General features: G+C 39.3%; 1 protein-coding gene across 5 annotated transcripts in view; it reads right to left on the bottom strand.

Moving 5' to 3' along the window:
* grid1b (glutamate receptor, ionotropic, delta 1b) overlaps nucleotides 1–12,247 on the bottom strand; it is a 442,704-nt gene that overhangs the window by 53,194 nt on the left and 377,263 nt on the right. For all 5 annotated transcript variants that reach the window (XM_044102209.1, XM_044102212.1, XM_044102211.1 and 2 more), the window contains exons 7-8: nucleotides 9,293–9,454; nucleotides 5,898–6,017 (exon numbers count right to left, since the gene is read on the bottom strand). In XM_044102209.1, the coding sequence (XP_043958144.1) occupies nucleotides 5,898–6,017; nucleotides 9,293–9,454 (282 nt within the window). The remainder of the gene's footprint in view (nucleotides 1–5,897; nucleotides 6,018–9,292; nucleotides 9,455–12,247) is intronic.

Raw genomic sequence — 12,247 nt, 5'->3', positions numbered from 1 at the left:
TTCATAGAAATTAGCAAGCTTCTAGTTTTCAAAGGCACAAATTGTTGTTAACGACTTCAAATTACCTCAGGGATTTGAAATTAGCACCAACTGAGTCTCATTTTTGTTCTCCAACGTTTCTAATGGATTCATTTCTGAGGAGACGGTAACAATGTGGGACCCATTACATACAAATGGGTGGGTAATTTCTGTCCTTGTCAAAATACCACAAAGCTCCTTCGCTCTTTTGTGAAAAGTACAAGAGAAAGAAAAGTGTCGGCAGCAACAAAGATGAGGCGGAGAGACGAAAGATGTAAACATGCATTGATCATGATATACTCTGCCATTCTGTGCGTTTCATTAAAACACAGCGGCTTATGTACGATGCTTTGCATTTATTATTTAAGGTCAGCGCAAACATTTGTCTACGTCGGCCAAATAAATGCACAGCGGATGACTGCTGATTGTGAGGGAAAGGTGGAATATAAATTAAACACTGGAGAGGCTGTGGAGATGCTGGAGTTGCGTCGTCTATTACAGGATGAACAACAGCACACAAATCCACCGGCGAGTGGACTAATCATCTAATTTCACCATAATTGGAGAGTTCTTCAGTTCTCTCTCTCTTTTTTTTTTTCTTTTTTTTTTTCGGCGACGGGCTCTTGAGAGTTCTCAGATCGGAGTTTGAAACCCACTGGAACTAAATCTGGCCCTATTAAAAGTTGGAGAGGTTATCTGTCTGCCGCAGTCATCCCAGAGGCCGTCCGGCGTCTGATTAAAAACAGTCACTCACAGACACTCCCTCTGAGAAAAGTGGGCGAGAGCATAATATCTTCTGACACGTTGCCATCTGAAGAGGATGGGGTGGGGAAAAGAAAAAAAAAACAAAACGGTTTTCTTAATCTGTCGGTTGGAGGAGGGCGATTTACCGACAGCAAATTGGTGGGACGACGCATCAGAAGTGAACGAGATGAGAAAGACGAGGACGGATGGGATGGCACGTGGGGGAGGTTTGAAAGACATACAAGTTTCACAGGAAAACAGGGAAATAACATTTCAATCTCCATCAGGTCTGATGTGAAGGTGGAAAGTGGAGGTGTGTGTGTTCCATCTGCGGGGAAAATTTGCTTTGAGGAATGGCCGTACGAGGGGTGAGCAGAGCCGAGAGCGGCGTGCAAAGATGGAGATGGAGATTGGGATAAGAAGAACACTGTAGGGGGAAAATGAATGGAGCGTGTGCGCATAATGAGAGCGAGCAGCTGATAACTCACTGCCGGCCAGAAAGAAAACACCTACCTACACGTCGCAAACTCTATAAAACTTTTCCGTTTGAGCTCGACTCTCGCCGTCGTCATCATTCTCTCCCGGCAAACAGATTCACTCTGGAAGCAGCATAAGTAATGATGCCGGATAAGATGCATAGCTCACTCTTGGCTTTGGATCTGAGAAATCGGACAAGTGCGTATAAAATGTCCGACGTACAGGACGGAGACTCGTTTGGCTTTAAGAGTGAAACATTGTATATTGTCTTTTTTTTCTCCAAAAAACAAAAAACAAAAACAGCAGCAAGAGTTTGTAATTTCAGTAGTAATCAGCCTGATTAATGCATAGTGTTTGTTAATGGCATCCGTGTCAATTTACCTGCAATGTTTGCTTATGAGTGACACAAAACAACTCACAAAATGGGTATAACAAGCAATACAATACATAAGGCTGGGCCTTGTTTAGAAAAAAGGTTGGAATTACCTTTTTATGCTTTCTTGGAAACATTGTAGTATCTAACATACTAAATGTTTTAATAACTTGTTTATTTGATCATATAAGTGTCAGAATTATACAATTACGGTTAACTGGAATCCTCACCTGTTGCATCTGTGTTACAAATGCTATGTTGATGTATGATGAGGGCCCCAAGAAGAGTAGCCATTGCTTTGGCAATGGCTATTGGGAGTCCAAATAAATAAACAAATACATGAGTGCTAAAGTTGACTGGGAAGACCTTAAATCTTTGTATCTGTAGACTTCAGACAACCTGTAAATAGACTAATGGAAGCAGTAGTTGCCCCTCTTAAGTTTGTTGCTTTTAGCCTTGGCATGGTGTTAAAGCTCCTGTATGCTCCAGAGCAACAAGGCTACCAAAACATTTATGGAGGTCCTTGTCAAATAACATTTGATTTTAAAGTTGTATCGCTTGTGTAGTGTCACAACTAGTGTTGTCAAACCAAAATAAAAAGCTAAATCCTATCAGCTATTAGGTCCACTCTGGGGGGAAACCAGGAGCCTTTTGTGCGAGAAATCCTTTTGGATGAGTTTGGGTTAATCTGGTTTTAAGTGGCCTACAAATTAAAGGCAGGGTTCAGCTGCGAGCTGAGATAGCTGGGCGCAGGTGCTTAAGAAGTTCCCGCACAACACGCTGTGTTTTGAGCCTAAAACGGATTTTTGAAAACCAAAGAAACAACACAAAAGCCATCTGCGTTCCCAAAGCTGAATGCAAATGAATGTCACATAATTGATGCAAAATGTGCTGTGTTTTAATATCTATTTGTTAAATTTGTTTTCAAATATATGCAGACTGTGAGGTCTGCGCAGTGTGTGTCGGTGTTTTGATATGACTCTATTAATGTAGCAGCATGTGCACAAACACGCATGTGTAGCAGCGGACCTGCATTCTCATAACGGCCATTATGCAACCCAGAGGGAGTCATAACTCAAAGAGAAGCCAGGTGATTAAATCTTGATTACTGCAGCAGCAGCAACTAGGTGTGTGAGTGTGTGCTACGCTGACATACACTTCCTGCAGCATGATAAATCATCTGAATTGGCCAAACAGCAACAGCATTTCTGTGAATGTCTTATGTGACCAAATACATACATAGATAAAAAAGAAAAAAAACAACAGTTAAAAACAGATTTCCATTTACATGTGGTCCCTGGTCCTGCATTCATCTGCAAACTTATTGTTTTTATTGTGTAAATCTCTCTGATGGTGTTGTTAACGTACTCTTGTTCTGCTTTACAGCTTTTCGGTTTTTTTCCCTTCATTTCCTCTCTTCCAATTGGAATGTATTTTTTCTCTCTTGTTGCTAGCTCCCATTTCCGTATTGTATTTTATTTTTGGGTCATCTGCTGCTGCCATGTCCGTACTTTCTATCACTAATATTCATTCATTTTGTTTGTGTACATTTCACCACCCTGCTTGTCCTGTTCTTTCTTATATTGCCTCCTCCTCTTCACTTTGCCTTGGTGATTGTTAGTGCACTGTCGCTTTTCTTTGGGTCTTCCCATAGCACTTTTTCAATTTTCTTACCTCCTTTATTTTACTTTCAGATTCTTATGTACTTTTATCCTTCACTTTATGCCCCTACAGCTTAATATTTCTATTTGACTTATCCTTTTACGACACTCTCATTTCTCTCAGTCCTTTTTATTTACATTCCCTTTTTTTTTTACCCTTTTCTTCTCTTTTTCATTCCCTTCAGATTTTCTTTCCTTTAACTCCATTTTTACTTTCCTATTCTTCAGATCTTTTCAATCATTTATATATATATATATATATATATATATATATATATATATATATATATATATATATATATATATATATATATCTATATATATATATATATATATATATATAAATATTATTGTGTATTTTCCTGGCACAAAAGCAACTATGTCACCTTCAGTCGTTATAAAAATGCCGTATATATCAAACATAGCTTGAAAGAAATTCGACTTTCTAATTTGATGCTGTGAATTTGAGCCTCCGTCTCTTTAAGACGCTGTTTCCGACACTTCGTCTTCAGAACGTCATCACAAAAATGTTCGACCATTTTCCCATTTATGACCGCTCCTAGGCTATAAGTGAATCATGACTGAAATGTTTTCTTATTTTACTTTTTTTATGACCAATGTCCTTACATAATTAAATATTACGTAAGGACATTGGTTCATGGTATTGGCTGAGGGTTGTGCATTTTTATTCTTTTTTTACAAACTGATTGAAACAATGTAGCTTTGCATATCATAATTAAAAACACTGCACTAATATGCCTTCCAGTGCCGTACGTAATAACACTATCAGAACTTTTGCTCCATCAGAGAAAACGAGACTGATTGAATTAGTGGGTTTTGTGGGCGACAGAGGTTAATCATAAGTTCCATTATTGCACAACATAATCAAGTTTCTATTATCTCAGGCATGCAAAGCACATCACTGGGCGGTCAATGTGACGCTTGGAGATGTAGCGATGTCTTGCAGGGTTCAATTATATTTCGCAGCTCTTGCAAATGGGTTAAGCCACGGAAAGATAGCATCTTTGTGTATTTACAGGGTGGATGGAACAAAACTCTTCTGATTGATAATTAAAACCTCATTCGTCTTGTTAAGCACTAAGTGGTTTGATGGCAATGGATGACTGTGTACGGATGGGATCGTGAACGCTTTTCATCAAGGTTACCGTAACATGGTTCAACAACTTTTTCAATGATTGGAAAAATTAATGAACTGACAAGTGTTTGTGTTCACAGCTGCATAAATAATGGGTAAGTCAACAACTGTGGGTCCCACGGGGCACTAATGGGGATCCAATGGTTAAGACTCATGGGGAAAAAAATAATGCCAGGATTGTGTTGGTTTCTTAAAACGACACACTACAGCTGCAGATATTTAATGTTCTGGTCTGACGTTGCATGTTGTGCAGAACTGCTGCTGCAAAGAATCAGTTGCTTTCCACAAAACGGTTAACTGGAATACCAGTCCTCACCTTTTGCGTCTGAAAAAAGTATGACCTCATTTAAATACTTTAATGTAAATTAAAATGTGTTAATTAAATTCTAGAATGTGTGAATAATCCCTAGGTTAATGTTGCTAAAATGTTTTATTTGGTCTCAAATCCCAAATTATTCTGCTTTGCATAACCTGGTACAACCACCACTCAAATTATTTCCTTTTTCATGATGTCTTCTGCAAAGCATGTACTAAAGCGCCAGTAAACACATAGCCCATGTCACCCAACACGTCCCTTCTTCTAGACACAGCAGGCATCTTGTTGCAAGACCAAACTGACCTCAGGGTACAAGCAGTCATTTGAGAAACGTGTGCATTGTTTCACATCTACCCCAAAAACAAGCTCAGACATTCTCAGATACACTAAGACATTCATGGCAACTTCACATATTGTAAGTTGACCAGTAAAATGTATAGATTTCCATAAATTACAAATTTCTGTTTTAAATAAGTGGAATATCGTAAACTTCCCAAAATTCATAAATACTTAATTGTATTTAAAGGGAAATTAAATTAAACCAAACATGATCCATTCAAGCCTTATTGGAGACTGGAAGTATTCGTTTGAGTTATTAATTCCTGATTTCTAGATGGCATTGATCATCTCAACATGTAGAGACATAACAGTCTTTACATTTGAGATAACAATACGCAATAAGATGACCTACACGTCTTTGCAGTTCTCTCCTTCTCAGAATTTTAAGCTCAGAAAACTCAAGTGTGATCGTAGTTTGAGGGAATAAAAGTTTACAATAATCTACTTCATCGACCCTTTGGAAGCTTCCGGTTATAAAGTGTTAAATCTTCAAAAGAACTACTGGTAGGTGCATGTCCTCATGTGATCCCTGGATGGGAGTGACATGCATCACTACATTACATCTCAACAGGCTTAATGACAGATGACGTTTAATTGTAATGACAACAAAAACAGCCAGCAGCTCTCCTTTGGGCAGAATAAAGCAGCGCTGTCAAGCTCTGTGCCAACGCAACCTGCAGGGATTTGGAGAACCGTGACGTTTGTGAAAAGGTTTGCTAGAACTGGCCGACCGCATCACATGGCGAGGCGACTAAAGCGACGGCTGTGCAACGGGAAATTTTCAGGTTCAACTTCAACTTTACGTGAACTTACCCTTTTGATGTCTTTGCCAAAGGTCTCACTGAAACTGGAGCCAAGGATCTCAAACTGGACGTGGGAGTTTGAGCCGCTCTCCTTAAAGTCCATGATGCCTGTCAGACCTGTGATGTTCCCCTGAAACGACGGAGGAGCAGGGAGAGAGCGAGAGAGGAGAGGATGTTCAAAAATGGCTAGGGGTATTTAAACATATCACTAAATCAAACATATAAACCTTGCTTGTTTACTGAACTTTTCCAAGGAAATGATGATTAATCTGGAATTAAAAAAAGCTAATTAAATGAAAATATGATTACCATAGCAAGTTTATTGCTAGCATTTCAATATAACATTTAACATTGTAATAATGACTCATCTGTCATAGTCTACCTGTGTGGCTAAGCTTCTTGTTAGTCACAGGCTCTTTTTCATGAGATTCTTGGACTCTTGTCAGAAGTCATGGAAGTAGCAGTAACACAGTCCTCCTTGCAGGAAACATGTTAAACCTGCTGGTCAAGTGGAAGACGCCGAACCTGCTTAATTGTGTATTCAGTGACTCACTGCGTACGGTCACCAGTCTTAGCCGAATCTAAGCTTAAATTCGCCAAGACGAGACAGGTTTTCTTGCATCCAAAAAAAAGCAGGTTTTTTTTGCACTGTTGACATTTAAACTCCCGCTCTGTCCAAAACCAGGACAATTGCCCATTTATTTATTTAATTAGGGGGTCCGTATCTATTTGGAAGACCCATCTGTGAAAACCTTTAACTTCTTGGCTAAAGCCTTGACATGTTACTTTACTAGCATCTTCACAAAGTCTCCTGCTCTTTGCCTGGGGTTGACATGCACACATCACATCATAAGACTTTTCTTCTGAGCATAGAACAAGTTTCCTTCCTTAGAGCCATGATGACTTAATATTCCCATGTTGCTCCTACATGTGTACAGTTATTTGAATCCGATGAAGATGGCGCCTTCGGGCATCTGAAAATGCCACCCAGGGAAAACCAGCACAACTGGGGGTCCACAACTTTCTTCCTTAATAATGCCACAACCAGTAAGAAAAGGGGTTGCCTTAAAATAGAGCAGCAGCTCTTTTCATGAGCTGCTCCTCATGAAAAGCTTTTAATTAATTAAGGTGTAATTAATTAAAAGCTGTAATTAATTACAGCTTAATTACAGCTTAATTAAAAGCTGTTTTTTTTTTATACAGCGTATGTAAGTATTTGGTTCAAAGTTTTACAGATCAGAATAGGTTTGCTTCATACGTTAAAGATGAGCCAGCTGTTTCCTGTACCCCTCTTGGTCTTTCTGAAGAGCTTTTGCAGTGAAAGAAGACGCCATGAAAACTATCATAAGAAGTTGATAAACCTGCTCAGTTGGTGTCTTTTCCACAGAAAGGCTGTGGGTAAAATGTCAAACCATGACCCACGGTAGCTCCTATTGCATGTTAAGTAAGACTGAAGACAGGCATCTCAACAGTGCAGAAGACTAAATGACCCAATGTTGGGCGTAAAAGGTCAGTTGGGGTGTTTGCCAGGAGAGACTGTATGGTTCAGACGTCTGGGGTTTGGAAGGGCTTTCTGTAAAAACCTGAACTCCAATGCCCGTCTGTTCCTCCGTCACTTTCATAAACATTTCTTCATACACCAAGAGCACGGTAATTTAGGAAATAGTATATTTATTAAAAACCAGAATAAATTGCCCCTAATCAAAAGGTGAAGCTCAAATGATTTTCTTCAGAATAATAAATACCAGCAGCAATTTTGGACTGATTGAAATTCATCTCTTAGATTTGTAGATGAAATGAGTTGCTTTTTGAAGCAATTCCAGGCTAAGTTGTAAAATTTCAGTGCTTTCAACTCCATAAACCAAGAGAGATTTTAAAAGGGTGTAAGAGTTTGAAGACTGTGCTCTAAAAAGGCTAAAATGTTGAGAAACACTAATATATAATCAGGATCAAGTTCCACTGAAAACAGGCAATTTGGTTTCAGTCTTTGCCTCTTTAACAGTTAAACCTCTCAACCTTCAATCATGGTTTTGTTTGTTGTTGTTTTGTTTTTTTTGCAGGCTGAACTACCAGGAATTGAAGATTTTTCTTGGAAGCTAAGAAAAGGCCACACTGGGAGTGTATACCTGGACTAAAATGAAGGTCGTGTTTCTTCGTCATTTAGTAAGGAATCAAACCAAACACTGAATATTTGAGCTCAGTTGAGCGCACCGATAATTCAGCGATGCTATCAGCATTCACAATGAGAAGCTGCATCAAAGTAACATACAACAAAAAAAAAAACATGATGTCCGCATAAAATCAGGCTCAGCGTAGAACTCCTTCATTAACTGGAGTTTTGTATCTTTCATCGATATCGAATTATATTTTATCTTCAACTGCATCATAAAATCGTTTCCTCTGTGTTACCTTTATGAGTGTTTTAGACAAACAGGAATGACCCTAATGAGCTGTGCGGTTGCTACTTTCATACATGTCAAAGACCCAAATTGCTGTTTTTTTTGTTTTTTTCTTCTTTTTAATAACAAGCAGCACATTTTGCTCTGAGGAATTGATCAGCACGGCTGAAAAGCTTCTTTTGCCAATTAGAGCATGAGAACAAAAATCCGGCTGGAATTACGAGACGCATCAGAATCAGGTTTCACGTCTGTGTCGCGTTTACACGTCAGGTTCGATTCAGCTTCTGTTAACTGGAGGCGCTTTATTCTGTCTCTTGTTATCCCAACGTGTGATGGACAAATCCTGATGGTTATTTTAAATGAAATTAGACAAAAAAAAATAAAAAAACCTCTCCTATTTTAAATGAGGCTGAATCACACCGGTGATTTCTTGTGATATCACAAATTTCCATACAAATTAGCATATGTAATTAAGCATTGTAATTAAATGGTCTTATTGCAGCAAAATGTGATTTTTAGGTGACAATGGTATTTACTGTCTTATAGCAATTAGCGCAAGACAGTGCTAATCACCACTGTCTTGTGCTAATTAGTAGTTTTTCTGGTCTATCTCGGTTGCTTATTGTTTTATGGTCTACCCACACGTTACATTTTAATGTGGCTCAATTTGCAAACACATTTCTGCTTGCAGAAAGCAAAGAACAAAATCTGATGGCGATTCAGCTCATTTGCAACATATTTCGAGATACAGACAAAATGACTGCTGATTGATGGTCTAACTTAGACAATATCAAAAAAAAGAAAAAGTCAGAAATGCATATATTGGAGTTTTTCTACCTGACACCTACATATATGTGCCCACCCACCTAAAAAAATAAGAAAATTAATAAAAAAAATTGAGTGCAACAATGCACAACACTGATCAAAACCCTTGAACCATAAAAAAAACTGAAGAAAATCAAGAGAACTGAATGAAACTAAATGATGAAGGCCGGGCATCCTTTACCTTCTGAATGGTCTCCAGCATGGACCAGCCACCGTTCCATGGCTTGGTCGACTTTTTGATGCAGTTTAGGCTCGCCATGCTGTGCCACTTCCTGTCCTCCAGCTTCCTGTAGAAAGCGTTGGCCAGCATCAGAACGCTGTCGTACAGGTAGAGGTTGGACACCTGGTTGGAGAGAGTTCAGAGGAGAAAGTCAAAGGAGGTCAGGGACAAGACGATAAGCTGTGACAAAGCTTGGCACGAAGGCAGTTTGTGAGATTGTTGGGAAAAGGCGTATGATATAAAATGGCAACCGTCATCAGTCTGGAGCTCCATGGGTGATCTTTCCTCGAGAAGTGACTTTGTGATTATACGGTCACTTTAGCTATATTGGGAGAGATTTTTGTGAATTTGTATAGAGTTGAGTCGGCCAAAGAAGCCAGTAGCGACAAACTAAAATTGAAAAATGTGATTTTTGGCTTTACTCCTGCTTGTATAAGCAGTCAGAGATGTCGTTATGCTGCCAATAAAGCTTATGCGACAATAAAACCCGCATTTAAAAGATGTCACAAACTCCCCAAAAGGCATAAGAGTGGGAAAATGAAAAAAAATAAAATTTAAATACAATCACAAAAACAGAACTGTATCATTTGCAACTCGGTGACAACAGGAGCGAAATGAGCCACTCGTAAGAAATCAATAAAATAACTTGCAAAATGATGAGTTGAGTTGAGTGGTCCACTTAGGTTGATGACTGACCACCAGTCACCGAAATTAACAAGAATGTAGAGAGAACTGGAAAATCACAGATGGGTTCATATATACATAAACTCTCAATTTCTGGTAAAAATCTCACTCTCGTTCCTGGTAAGCTACTGACTGCTCATAATTACTACACAAAGCCCAACGTCGAATGTCCAACCTAACGATCCCTTCAAAATGTGGAAAATAAATAAATAAATATAGAAGCTTTCCATGCCAACCCACACACTGACCACATGTGTGACACATCTGTGGAACTGCATCATCTGCCAGCACAAATCTAACACCACCAAGAGCGCTGCTGGCACCCGAGCGCACAGACGAGCTGGATGGTGTTGAGACGACAGTCAGCTAGCAGCCAGCCTGTCCACATGTCACCCTGACCAAGCACCCAGGAAACACACACACTGTGACACACGCCTGCACATCCCCCCCCCCCCCCCCACACACACACACACACACGCAGGCAGGAAGGAGAGACCAAATGCAGGGTGACAAATGAGCATCACGCTGTCCAGATAAGCAGAGCTGACTGGCATGAAGGCCACGCTGCACGCTTTCCGCTGACCCTCTCTCACACACACACACACACACACACTTCTCTTTTCTGTGTCCTCTTCGGTCATGGAGAGACTGAAGATGAAATTTTACATGACAAAGGTAATATGAAAGGGAATGATAGAAGGACGAGGGAGATAGATCATTGGCTTTTTAAAAAAAAAAGAAATATACTTCCACACAAATTCGGCTTTTGTTTTTCTTTTTCACTGTTAATTCTCAAAGAGACATTTGACGATTTTTTGCACAAAGGATTGAGACAAATGTCCTCATCTTGCTTCTTGCCGAACGTTCCAGGTGAGGACGGAGAGCGTCAGCAGAGGACGGGGGAGAGGGAAATGAAAGAAGAGGCAAATATTCCCAGGTCATCTGGAATGGCCAGAGGAGACAGTGAGGGATGAAGACGGGGAATGAGACGAGGCACGGAGGAAAAATAACCAAGACAGCTGAGCAGTTTCAGGGGAAAAGAAGAGACAAGACTCTGAATGAAGAAAAAAAAAAAAAAAATGAAAAAGAGAATGACATTGGTGCTTGACGCTCGACGTGGCGGGGAAAAAAACCCCAAAAAAAAAAAAACGGAAAAAAAGAAAAACTGAACTCGTCTCCAGCAAATGTCAAAACATGATGGGGAAAAAGCCAGCATTTGTCAGTGTTCATTACAGTAATTGTTCTGTTTGTTGTCTTTAAATGTCAGCCGCACATCACCGCCGAGATTTCACAAGTGGAAATAACACTCGGTGTGAGTAGGAGGAAGATTGTGTCTGAAGATGAGATGTGACCAAATTTTCTGGAATGAGACCAATTTGAATTTGTTTCTGGTGAGGCGCGCTGACAGATGACATCAGAACCTGACGGCAAACACTAAAGCCGAGACGGAGAGCGAGCGAGAGGGATCACTCCACCACAAAAAAATACACAAAATGAAACTGCTGGAGATCTTACTTTCTTAAGGTGATTTTCTATTCTTTTCTTCTTTTTTTTTTTTTTTACCATTTCATTCATGAATAATACTAAATACATCTGCACCCAAGAAATATCATTCAAAAGAAGGTTTATACATTTTGGACTTTACTTTCTCTCTCTTGCTTTTATGCTAACTACTTTATAATGAATATAATTAAAATCCACGGGTTTTGTTTCTGTTTAAGATCTGTTCAGTAAAAAAATATCTATATCTGAGAGAAAAAAAAAAAAGAAAATGTACAAATCGGTACCTTCAGTACTGTTCTAGCTCCTTTCTGACGCTCTTCTCTTCCGCCCAGCCCACAATTTTATGATGAGATTTTGGTCTGAGGACTGAGATGGCAATGGGGAAAAAAAATCAATTTTGTGTAAGGATTAACAGTTTCTTTGTTGACTTGGAAAGTATATTTTGAGTCCTCCTCATCCTCCTGAGACACATACACTTGACATGATCCAATTTTAGCAGTAGATGAGGTTTTTTTCCATATATTCCCTGTTCACTGCAAAGCTCAACTTAAAGACTCATTTGACAAAAAAATAGTGAGTTCCAGTTAAAGTCCCACTGCTTTTCATCACAATCCAGACATTTACATTTGTAATGGTAGGACTGAAGATGCTTCTCCCTAGATTTAGTCACAAACAATCAGTTACCATGTGGAAAGTGTCTAATTGTTGCCATGGAGATTATGGCTTTTT

Source organism: Gambusia affinis, linkage group LG20 (assembly GCF_019740435.1).
Source record: "Gambusia affinis linkage group LG20, SWU_Gaff_1.0, whole genome shotgun sequence".
In the NCBI taxonomy this organism is placed as follows: Eukaryota; Metazoa; Chordata; class Actinopteri; order Cyprinodontiformes; family Poeciliidae; genus Gambusia; species Gambusia affinis.
This window is presented reverse-complemented; position numbering and strand designations above follow the sequence as displayed.